This window comes from Montipora foliosa, chromosome 5 (assembly GCF_036669935.1).
Source record: "Montipora foliosa isolate CH-2021 chromosome 5, ASM3666993v2, whole genome shotgun sequence".
Taxonomy (NCBI): Eukaryota; Metazoa; Cnidaria; class Anthozoa; order Scleractinia; family Acroporidae; genus Montipora; species Montipora foliosa.
The window spans coordinates 42,000,289-42,012,788 of NC_090873.1; the positions used below are offsets into that span (position 1 = coordinate 42,000,289).

Consider the following 12,500-nt stretch of genomic DNA (forward strand, 5'->3'; position numbering starts at 1 on the left):
TATAACAACAAACATATAACTACCAAACATATAACTACCAAATCAATATAAAAATAGACATATTTTGATCGAGGAAGCATACATAAATGGTTCCCTTTGTGGGTATTTTGTAGGATTGACGCACAAAACAAGACACGGTATCCCGTAAAATATCAACGTTTTTATTGTGTTTCTCACATTGAAGGTGTTTAATCAACAGGGCAGTCCTGTTTAGTTCTCACGCCTCCATTACATGGTACTATAACCTCTCTGTCATGTGGATCGTCATTTGGTTCCCAGGCTAATATGTCATGTAACCGGGGATATCAACTAGCAGGATCACGTGTGCGCTCATGCCAGGAAAACGGAAGATGGTCAGGCAACACGACAAGATGCATTAGTAAGACAACTTGAAGCCTCAATAAATAACCGTATCTACCGTAGCAAATGAGCGTAGTAAAAGTACTTGACGCCATTTTATTAGTTTGTTTTGTGCGGGTCATCAAAAGTACACACTTTTTCTTTGCAAGATAAGTCAGCCCACGACTGATAATTTCTTCTCTTTTTTGCTTTTCTGTACAGTTGTCAAATGTCCGCCAATCGAAACACCGATCCTCGGTACTGTTGTTCCTGAACAGTGCAAGATAGCATCTGGTGTAGTCTACAAAACGGAATGTTTGTTCATGTGCAATGATACGAATGGCTATCAACTCCAAGGTCCGGAAAAGGTTGCATGCCTAGGGAACGGCTCTTGGAGTGCTGATTCAAAGCTAACCATTTGCCAAGGTTAGACATTTTTTTATAGTAGCAGAAAAAATGACAATCCAATTTCAGATTAGCTTAGCTTAGGATTACTTTTTCAACAATTTACATCAACCAAAATTAATTGGTGGTCGGCCTGAGAAATAAAACAAACGAAGCGAAACCTACAAAATATGAGAACTTTTGCGAGAGAAAAACAGTGCCCTGGCTTCTCAAAATTATAAGTTACGAAAATAAACTCTATTACGCTCTCCATTGTTTCCATTACAGATATCCAACGTCCTAACCTGCGATGTCCACCTGATATGGAGGTTCCCACAATAACCGGCCAATCATACGCAAACGTCTCTTGGCAGGTTCCAGTCCCCACTGACAACTCAAATGAGCCTTTAAACCTGACCGGTTTGAGTCCACCACTGCAGTTGAATGTTGATCGAACGGAAATTAAATATGAAGTGATAGACTCAGCTGGACTTAAAACTGGTTGTGCATTTTCCATTCATGTCAAAGGTAAAAGTGACTTATATATTAGAAAAAGAGGACAAACCAATGAACAAACAAGAGACTCGAATGGCGTTATAATATTACATGTACGAATCTTTGTCCTTTTCGTTTTGGTGGCATTTCTTGGTATAAAGTTCACGCAAATGTGAACACTGGAAAGAAGAATACATTTTGGCTGCTTTCCAACCAGACAAGTTAACTTAATGAAATCAGGGAATGCCATAAGCAGCTGGTTCCTGTGACTGGAATAAAAAAAAAGATGGAATGATGGACGATTATTTGTCGAATTCCAATCGATTGCTTGGGAAGACTGATACAAAGGCGATTTTATTTGTATTAATTGCTGGCGTTAACGGTTACTCGAAGGCAAAGAGGATGGTCACAAGCGACAGTCCTAGCGTCTAACTCGCCCGTTAGTGGTGTGAAAGCGCCATTTTAGAGTGATTAACGCTTTACAGTGCGACGCGCCTTACCGTCGCCACCCACAAAACTTTCACATTTGACAACTACGTGTAAGTAAGTCAACTCAAACAACCCATTCAACGATGTTCAACTTGCAACCGTGCGAACTTTTGCAAGGTGACTGTCAATCAAATTCGCACATCCTGATTGGCGTATAAGTTTTAAAAAACTTTGTTGGGTGGCCACGGTAAGGCGTGTCGCACTGTAAGACTTTTCTTTAAGTACAAAAGCGATTGGGGTGATGTCTGGATTTGCCATGTTGCTTCCGTAGACAAAATTCTTTAGTCAACTTCATCACTCCCTTCCCAAATGTAGGAATGAGTTCCAGCGACCAACTGCATGGGGCTAGCAACCCATCGTGAGTGAACAGGGACCGCGGATCGAGGGGGGAGGCGCTGGTAGGGCTACATCCCTGCTACTTTCTTTCTTGGATAGATTTTTTTGGGCTCCAGTATTAATGTCTGAATTTTACCACTTCAACTTTGCCAGACTACTTTAAAATGGTCTCCACGGTACCTGGAGAAGTGGCAAAACCCCTCTTTGGAAACCGAGCTATTAAAATCTAGTCATTTGGTCTCTCCTATAAGCCCGTAATGCAACTGCAGTTTCTTATAATGTATCAGATATCAGAAGGCAGTTTTTTTTTGCTTGATTCTTTGTTTGTTTTTTTCCGAAACAGCTGATCTGGTTACCTTTCCGTTTTTCATAATTGTCCTCTTTTGCATCTGCTATCAGATCTTGAAGCTCCTAGGATCGAATCTTGCCCTGATGATATCCGCATCATTTCTGGCGAGAGATGGAGCACGATTATACTTCCTGCAGTAAATGTCACAGATAATGTGGGAGTAAACTTATTCTCAACAAACATTGTAAACGGAAGTCAGCTTACCTGGGGAAAATATAATGTCAATTATACTGCAAACGATTTGGCGGGGAATACGGCGACCTGCAAGTTTCTTGTTGAAGTAGCGGGTATGTACAGTCTGTTGATTAATAAGCAGTTTGACATGGTGAGCTACACTTAACAGTTTTTAAGCACTCTCAATACAATTTTGGATTTTTAATTCTATCATAAACGTTTAGAAAAGACATAAAAACAAGGGTAGAATACATTTATTTACGTGCTTATTTATTTATTTATTTACTAATAATCTTTTTTTTTCTAAATTTGATTGTAAGTTACGCAACCCACCTCGATTAGCTTTGCCACATTGGGGGGTGTGTATTTCTCTTGTAAATTTGAACTTATTGAAATAAAATTATGATGAAATGATGATCAAATGAAATGAAATGATGGACACGCGATTTTTAAAGAAAAACTTAAATAAGTTACACATGAAGTGGATTTAAAAGGTCATCAATCGAATTTATAATTCTTTCAGGTAAGTACATTTTTTGACTTAAACGGCTAAGACACGAACGACATCTAGGGGACCGTCGAATCTTCCATCTTAGCACGTTTATTAACATATACATCTATTTCTTAAACGGGAGTGCAATAGACCAGAAAGTAATTGCGCTAACATATATGGGTTATTTATTACAGACTCCCCATGTGAGGACTTGCCAGCTCCCAAGAACGGAGCCAAAGCGTGCGAAACATGGCTGGCTGGGCTAATCTGCACCGTGCATTGTAATAAAGGATATGGGTTTGCCAACACTCCAGAGACTGTTTATAGCTGTAGTCCTAATGGGGAATGGTTTAACGCCAAAGTACCAGGGAGCACAGTACCTGCTTTTCCTGATTGTTCAAGTAAGAAAATTTAAAACGAAAATATCATTTTTGGCGACGACGTCTTAATTAAGAGTTCTTAAAAAGACATGACGAATTGCCTTTTTTTTAACTAGTTGGGCAGTGTCGGTACACTCCAGTTACTTTCAACATGCAAAGGAAACCGGAAACTGTTCTAAATAGCGGAAGTTCGAGATAGCCAGTAGTAGATAAATGAGACTAAAGGACGCCGTTGTGAGCCACCTCATGAAAGTTAGTAAAATGGCAAGTTTGAAGACCCTACGTCGTACAAAGTAGTGGAAGTATGACACTTCTAAGTGGGGAAATTTCGTATCCAGGGGAAAGTGCAATACTTAATTTGTATCGTGAAGTGAAGCTATGATCCTCGCAGTTATGAACGCAATTTTTGCAATTGCGTAAAGAAGCCTGAAAAATTCAGAACTTCAACGGGGTTTGAACCCGTGACCTCGCGATACCGGTGCGACGCTCTAACCAACTGAGCTATGAACCCTTTCTGGGTTCTCATGTTCCCGTAAGGAATGAATCAACGATTATCATATCCGCAGTTCATATATGATCCATTTCATATATCATTTCATCACTTTGTATCGTTACAACAAGTGATTTTACAAGATACCGCTTACAAATTGTGGCCATTTTACTAATTTTCAAATGTTCTCCACAGCAGTTATGAAAGATTTTTGCAATCGCAGGCCAATATTAAAATCCCGTAAGATTATTGCGGCAAAAAATAAAGCCCAGGACAAAATCAGGATTTATCAACTAAACGCCTGAAAGTAAGTTGGCGAAATGTACGGAACATCGAAATCACGAACGAAATGGACAATAATGATGTTAGTTGGGTGATATTTAGTTTGGCAGAGGTTTTTGTTATAATATTTCCTCACATATTTTCCATGTTGAATCGTGAATATGCTTGCCAGGTGAAGTTGAATCACTTTTCTTATGATCTTAACATTTCAGAAACCCACCAAGCACAACTGGCGTGGAATGCTGAGTTTCACTATCTCACTGATGAGTGCGGTGGCGAAGAAATGGACGCTGTTATCGCTAATAACTTTATCGAGCTTTTAAGGAGATCTCTTTTCGGCATGGCCGGAGCGTGCAACGAAGATTGTAAGATCGAAAACGTGCAAGTCGAATGTGGAGAGAAAACACGCCGTAAAAGAGACGTAGACGATAACAAGCGAACTGCAACTATTCCACTCACTGTCAGTTTTGTGTTGAAAGTTCCCCTCCCAAGCAATTCGTCTCAAAGTGATCTCAATGCGACGTCTTTACAGATATTGAACAACATACAAGCAGCCCTTAACGAGTCAGACATGACTCTTAACATCAGTGGTATGTTCATAGAAGCGGATCCATCAAAACCTCCTAAGCTTCGCTTCTTCCGTCTTGTTTGTGATCAGGGGCAAGTGCAAAGAGGAACGACTTGTGGTAAGTCACTGTAGTATAGTCTGTTGAGAAAACGTTGCCAAAATGCACCAAATCATCACTTTGTTTTAAACTTGATGCTATAGGTTGAATAGCATTTCTCAATGTGAGATCTTATGCAAGCTATTTTTTTAGCTGCGACTCTTCTCTAAGTAGTTCAAGGACTTTAAGAAGAAACAAATTCACCGCTCCCAAAAGCCAGACTGACAATATGTATTTTTTGTTTCTCGTTACTACGTTTCCACCCACCGCATGTCTCTGCTGGTCAGTGAGCAAACAACACACATCGTCAAAAGTTATTTTCACGCCCAGTGACTCATAGGGCGTAAAACAAAATTCTCCCTTCTGACCTGGTTTTGGTTAGCTCGACATCCGAAAACTCCCCAACAACATTACAGACAACATAAAACAAACCACAGTTCTTTTAGTGATCCTAACGAAGGGCTTCTGGACCTAACCCTGGATTATTTTGACTTTCTCATTGGGGAGCAATTTACCTTATAAACTCAACTGATAAAACTCAGATATGTTCATAGTTCGCACACCTTGTCTGGAGTGCCTTCCTGCTGTGTTCTCCTTTCGTCGACCCGCCCGCTGGGTTTTACCAGAGTTTACATGCATGGTTCAATGGTCAAAACTAATCTATTGTTGTTTACCGTTCGTTTTACAAACTAGTGAACTGTCCACCTGGCTACTACTTCAATGCCACCAGTTGTGAAGCATGCGCATTAGATCGATACCAGGACCAAGAGGCTCAGACTTCCTGCTTGTCATGTCCATCCGGGACATCGACCTTCGGGCAGCAAGCATCAAAACGGCGGCAGGACTGCCAAGGTAACAGCCGCTTGATGCAGAAAACCAATTATCATAAATTCGTTTCCCTAAGGACATTATATTCAATTTGGCTCCAGAGATAGAGGTGCCTTAAATCTTCTATTCAACGGACTATGCCACGAATTTTTGCATTAATTTAACCCTATCTCTCCCTTTGACAAGTAAAATCGTCTGGAGTTAGACAGGGTGATATCTATAAAGTCACTCTTGGGAGTGGAAGGGTTAACAAGACACAAGAGATGTTTGTAGAGACTGAAATCCAAATTAGCACTCTCGTTTGTTCAAAACTAATCTACTAGTGCAGTGCTAAATGCAAGTGTCCTTGGCCACCAATGGTTAGGATGGAAACGAATTGCAACTTGAAAAAGGGCGGACTACTGTTTTTCAAGTTGGAGCCTTCGTGTCTGGTGAGAGCCATTATAAACCGATTATGGTTAGTGCTCCTCTCAGTAATTAACGACATATCTTTCTTTTGGAGTTTTAAGACTGGTTTGTGTATAAAATTGTCTTGTTTCAACCCGAATTTTGGTCCAAAGACAGAGAAAGAACAGTGAAAACATAGCGCCTTTAACCTCCCTTTCTAAAAAGCACCCCTCCCCCCCCCCCTTCCCCGTCATTTCTTTCCTACCCCTTTGTATTCACAGCCAAATTTCAATAAACGACACCCTCAAATGTGCACTGATGAGAGTACCCTTCATTTGCGTGCTGAAAGTTCTGAACGTACTAATTTGCTCTTGATATTCAGCTACATAGCGTCGAAATTTCATAGGCTTCAACTTTTCCACTTTGCATTTTAGTTCCTTTGGCAGAGTTGTGACCCCTCTTTCTTTGCTGTCGGTAATGCGTTTTGCTGAATAGATTCTTGGTATTGAACTATATCTATCATGAAGTGGAGACACTTTCGGGGGAAACCATGATTCGGAACATTTACAAAACGAAAGGATTCCCCCCTTTATAGGCCTCTTTTGTAACTGAGCTAATTCCTACTCAGCGCGGGGGATACGAATAAGCCTCGTTTGTCGATTAACCTTCCCCTCCCTTGGGGTGCTTAATATAGGATTTATGGTTAAATCACAATCCTTCCGTTATGTTCTCTACCGGAGCTTGTACAAGAAGCAGTTTTTCGCTCGATTTAGCAATGCAACGCTCCTCCGTTACGTTTCTTAAACTGTGCGCAATGTGAAACCAAGAGGAACATCCAAATGTACAGTACAACTTCTCTCTTTCAATGACGTTATATCCTCTCTCCATAGTGCAACCCACCATAAAGTTAGCGTCTTCAAAGGAAGGCCTCCCCAAGATGATCATCATTTTAGTCTTGGCAGGAGGAGCAATCCTCCTCGTAGTACTGCTTATTATCGGGCTGTACTGTGGGAAAAAATACTGTTGGTAAGTAGATCTCCAGAGCAATAGTAATCGAGAATGTATCTTAATAAAAATATTCCAAGCGTTTTGCGTCAAATACTGCAGGAGCAAGCTGAAAGAACAGGGGTGTAGGTAGCCTGGCCAAACGTTCAATCCTGGTATGACTTTAGAGAGACACGAAGGCTTAATCAGTTCCTTTTCATGACATTTATTGACTATAAGAAAGTGTATCCTCGGCGATTTGCTGCAAACTCCTATCAAAGAAGAGACAAATCTTATCGCTTTAACTCTCTAGAGAGGTTTAAAATAAAAGAAATAAAAAAGTAATAATTTTAAACCACTGATTACCGAGCATTTTGTCGAAAAAAACCTTTTGAAGCTCGTCGAGCCGTTTTCTGGCCAGATTCTAACCAAAAAGAATGAAAACTGCCCAAAACTGTTTGCTGGTGGAGCTCATCTCGCCCCTCGATCTGTTCCTGATGATCGGGCATGCGCAGAAAACAAAATTTCGAGATTTCCCATCTCTCTTCACCTCTTCTTTCACTTTTCTTGCCTCGCTTTCTTTTCCTCTTCCTGGGCATTTTTCTGGGCTTCCTTTCGGTGGGAAAAGATTTGTGGAAAACGTTTAGGATCATATGATTAGGTGGAAGAAAGTGCAGGTGGGTAATGGAAGGTTTTCATTCAAATTTTCGGCTCAACGTCAATTGGTTTTTTTGCGTTTTCTCCGGCCTGTTTGACGGAATTGTGCTCATTTGGGTATTTATTTGAAAGATATCTTCCCCCTACACATGCTAAATGTAAAAGTTGTCTATGAGCATTAAAACTGATGACGTCACAAGCAGTACAAGGGACGTGGTTCTTCGCGGCCGGTTTTGCCCTGCACAGGTGCCAATGGGTTAACAAATAAATAAATAAATAAAATAAGCCTAATTCATTTAACGAGGGTGATGTTTAGTAATTCAACTGACAAACCCGTGGCCCTCGAAATTCCGGATGGAATTGGAATTTGGAAACCTGTCTCAGCAAGGACGAGAACCAACAAACTCAGCCGACGTATGAAGCCGAGTCCTGGAATCGAACCCGGGCCACATTGGTGGGAGGCGAGTGTTCTCTCCACTACGCTTCCCACCACTACGCCTCTCACCAATTCGCCTCTCACCATTTCGCCATCCCTGCTACCCAAAGGAAGGGATTTCTTACCCCTCATGCAGTTTCCAGTAGAGGTAGTATATGAAATTGTGAGTGTGGTATAAACGTTTTTGTGTCAGCTGCTTTCACCAAGAATTTAAAAATTTTACCCTAGCAAAATCTAAGCTAAGCCAAAAAAAACATCATCAATTTCAAAACCATTCTTATTACAATAAGTCTCGAGGAAAACGCCTTTTTCCTCTAACTCTTTTTTTTATTTGTTGTAGTGGCAAAAACGGCAAGGTTGGCAATCATCCTGTTGGGTATGAAAATGAGACTTACGCAGTGAGTGACTGGTACGAGCTACATCAGGGAAGTCGCCTAAGCACTGAAGCATAGGTCAGGACAACACAGATGGTTATTATTTGATCAAATCCAAAGGAAAAATAGAACAGACAGTACTCATGGTTTAATGCTATGATTACCAACGGAAAGCTACTCCGTTTTAACGTCTCTTTCCTGAATATATGTAGTTCTCGCGACTTCTTTTATCAAATGTAAATATTCTTTGAAGATAATTTTACTCCATTCAACAGTTATCACGATCACTTGCTCAAATTTCAGGGCTCTTCATTTGAGGTATTTTACATACCCTATAGTCATAAGCAGAAAACGGTTAGTTCTCCAATAATTTGTTCATTGCGTGTAGGAGTTTTTTGAGGTAAATATTTATTTCATGGCAGGAATGCAAACGACACAAGCCATATTTGAGGCCTTCCATAGACCTTATTCATAAATGGCGGTCACATTTATAATTCTTTTGTCCACGTGCAAATTAGCCTACCAAGCCTCATTTTAAAGCAAGAATTCTTTTCAATTCACTGTATGGTATGGAGGCTTGGTAGGCTAATTTGCACTTCGACAAAAGAATTATAAATTGACCGCCATTTATGAATAAGGTCTATGGGGTAGAGGCGATCAGCGACAAGGCTCCGAAAACAGGCGACAATCTTCTCCGAAAACACCGACAACCGACAGAAATTAGAAGAAAACGCGCCAAAGTTTGCGACAGTGACGATTCACATTCCATTCCTCTTTGTTTACTTTGCGACAGCGACATTTGTCCCTAACGAAACAAGCGACAGACCGCGGAGTCATAAACGAGCGACAAAGCGACCCCAAACCACCTCTTGGTCTCATATTTTAATCGTGCCTTTGATTTGTTTAATCTATTTTGTTTTGCTTCGCCTACATGCAGGAAAAAGTGTTCCGTTTTCTGCTTATGACTATAGGGTATTGTGGACCTCATTACGCTATGAAGAGAATTCTGTTTCATTGTTTTAGCGGTTTTTTCGTGCGAAACCTCATTATATCAGGAGGGGCCTTAGAATATTTTGTCGTTGTAGGTCACGCCACAACAGCTTAACCAATTATTGTGGACTCCATTACACTATCAAGCGAATTCTGTTTCATTATTTTAGCCGTTTTTTTGTGCGAAATCTCATTACATCAGGAGGAGCCTTAGAATATTTTGTCGTTGTAGGTCACGCCACAACAGCTTAAACAATTATTGTGGACCCCATTACGCTATCAAGAGAATTCTGTTCCATTATTTTAGCCGTTTTTTTCGTGCGAAACCTCATTATATCAGGAGGGGCCTTAGAATATTTTGTCGCTGTAGGTCACGTCAGCGCCTCACACATCATAATTGTCTAAAAACCTGTTTACATGAGGAACTCATACCGGCATGCCTTTCACCCCGGGATAAGTTTCTCTTCAGAGTCTCGTTATTTACCTCTTGGTGTAAACGATTCCGGGGTGGTGAAATTTGTTCATCCCGGTCTTCAGTAGCGGGAGCATTTCGTCCCGGGATGAAAGCACACATGTACACAACTATGAAATTTTGCGCCGGGAGGAAAGTGAACCAGAGAGGAACTTGTCTCGGCTTTCATGTAAATGCCGCCATATATCAGGAAATTTTCAGGCCACTATCGCAAAAAACAACTTCTTCCTAATCACTTCTTCTGAGTTAAAAACAAAAAAAATCAGAAAATGAAATTCTGCTGCTAATACCTGTTTAAGTAAGTATATATTACTTGCAAACTTTGCTTTGTGAAAAGTGCCTCAGTTCACCAATGCTTTCGTGTGAATAAAAAATTTCTTTCATATAAGCTGTTTCAATGATTTCTTTTGTAAAGCAGTAATGTCTTGGTTTGCAATTTTTCCCTTTCTCCCTTCACGATTTGCTTTTTCATTACAGACTGCTTGCAGTCGTGATGATCGAGGGGGCAAGTCAGCAACAACGCGGCAAGGCTGGAGCGAGGAGATAAAACGAGAAGAGACTGGAGAAAAACCGTTTTGTCACGTTTCTGATTTTTCGCTCACGCAGCCGATCTGTTAGCGGTCTTCTTCCCGTATCAGTGTAGGCTATAGATTGGGCTGGTTGAATGCGCCTCTCTTGAGCTGTTTTTCCTTGAACAAACCGTTACTGAATCTGTCTCAAAACGCAAGGGAAAACCAAAAAGTACGGAGATAAGAGTACGATTATACCCTCCTTGGGTTGAAGTAATGATCACACTTTTTGTGAGGTTCGTGGATCTGGAAGCCTATCCCAAAAAGGCCTGGCCCGAGAATACAGTTAGAAAATGAAATGTTGAGCTGCATTAGGCTTGGTGACAGATTAAGAGACATGAGAAATTTCTATTCGTAGCCGAAAAATTGACAAAAAGAAATATCGTGTGGAAATAAAATTTACCATAAGGAATGTGCAGGCTCCAAATGAGAGAGCATTGCCTTGAACCATGGACTCCTGCTTATATTTGTTTTACTCAATTATTATTATTATTATTATTATTATTATTATTATTATTATTATTATTATTATTATTATTATTATTATAAAATATCACGAAAAAGCTAATCAGGAAGAGCTTGCTGGCAGATGGCGAGAGGATGGGCTTCAGTATTGAAAATTATAACCTGTTAAGTTTGGCAAACTTCAAAGCTAAAAATTAAAGTTGAAAATTTTAATAACTGCGACACAGGAAGTTACTTCTAATATCTTTTATTTCAGTTGTTTTCCGTGAGGAATTTGATTGCAGGATTCAAAAATTAAAATCATTTTAATCGTCTCTTTATTCGAGTTAAAACGTCGTAGATTTCATCAAATTGGAGAGTTAGATATCACATCTGTCAAACAACTCGTCACATAAAGTGATTTCTCGTCAGAATTCGCTGATGTTGTTTCTAAGAATAGTCAGTCACGTCATTCGGCTGCAGCTGTCGTTTAGAGTTGCGGTAGAAAAACGCACTATACTTCACTGCTCAGCTAGGGGAGTAGCTGGCTCAGAAGTGAAAGGACGAACTGTCCCCCCGGTTTCGTGCCGAACATCAAGGTAAAATATATAGCTTACACTGAAATCCATTGGCTACGAAACGATAATATTTCACCAGCACCAAGATCAGTTTTCTGAGGTAACGTATTTAGCTTTTTCAATTCGAATTCCGTGCTTAGACTGACGGCACTTCACTGCTTTTTTTGCCGCCAAGCGTAGCTCGTATAAGTGCACATATCTGAATGCTGCGAGCCTTCGTACTGACATTTCCCTTTCGTATTATACGGAAAATAAAGTGAAAACTTCAATCTCAAGGTGTTTAGTGTAGTGACACCGCCTGTCTCTTTAGTGTTGTTGCTGTTGTTGGCGATTCAAGGTCGTTCGAGCTCAGGTAAGTGACGCAAGATCTATTAATTTGACACAACTGTAAGAATTTTTTTATTCGGAGAGGAAGGTTAATTTAAACCCGATTTAAAATGTCGTGTAGTAAGCTTACTTTCAACAATAATCAATAACCGAAAATCGAGTAAGAATATCTGCGCTGGGGTGCCGTAGGCAGCCAACGTCATAAAATCGGCGGAATTCCGTTTTCATCTTGGGCGCAAATCGACACGTTTTTCTTTAATTTTTGACATGTTTAAAATGTCTCGCATTTTCGGTAGCCGTTAACAACGTGAGTTTACGTCAGCGACTTGAAAGTTCGCCATGAAATTATTAGGCAGAAGTAAAATTATTTATTGTGTGATGGTAAGATTCCTCCACATTGCTGAATGACGTTGTTGTTTGCTTTATTTTATTTGCTTTTGTTTTTCTGTGAAACTGTGAATAGTTGAGTAGAGTGTTGATTTATAGGCATAGGTATCAGGAGGTTTCGCCCTCAAGACCATTCGCCCACAAGAAAGAGGTTTCGCCCACACTTAAAGAACCCTAGTCAGCCACGCCCA

At 40.3% G+C, this 12,500-nt stretch overlaps 1 protein-coding gene across 4 annotated transcripts in view; it reads left to right on the plus strand.

The window, feature by feature from the left end:
• LOC138004217 (uncharacterized) overlaps positions 1 to 10,386 on the plus strand; it is a 73,820-nt gene extending 63,434 nt beyond the window's left edge. For all 4 annotated transcript variants that reach the window (XM_068850670.1, XM_068850672.1, XM_068850673.1 and 1 more), the window contains 9 exons: positions 200 to 379; positions 562 to 765; positions 1,012 to 1,251; positions 2,443 to 2,679; positions 3,254 to 3,460; positions 4,424 to 4,897; positions 5,570 to 5,728; positions 6,982 to 7,117; positions 8,509 to 10,386. In XM_068850670.1, the coding sequence (XP_068706771.1) occupies positions 200 to 379; positions 562 to 765; positions 1,012 to 1,251; positions 2,443 to 2,679; positions 3,254 to 3,460; positions 4,424 to 4,897; positions 5,570 to 5,728; positions 6,982 to 7,117; positions 8,509 to 8,620 (1,949 nt within the window). In that variant the 3' untranslated portion in view covers positions 8,621 to 10,386. The remainder of the gene's footprint in view (positions 1 to 199; positions 380 to 561; positions 766 to 1,011; positions 1,252 to 2,442; positions 2,680 to 3,253; positions 3,461 to 4,423; positions 4,898 to 5,569; positions 5,729 to 6,981; positions 7,118 to 8,508) is intronic.
• Positions 10,387 to 12,500: the final 2,114 nt, after the last annotated feature.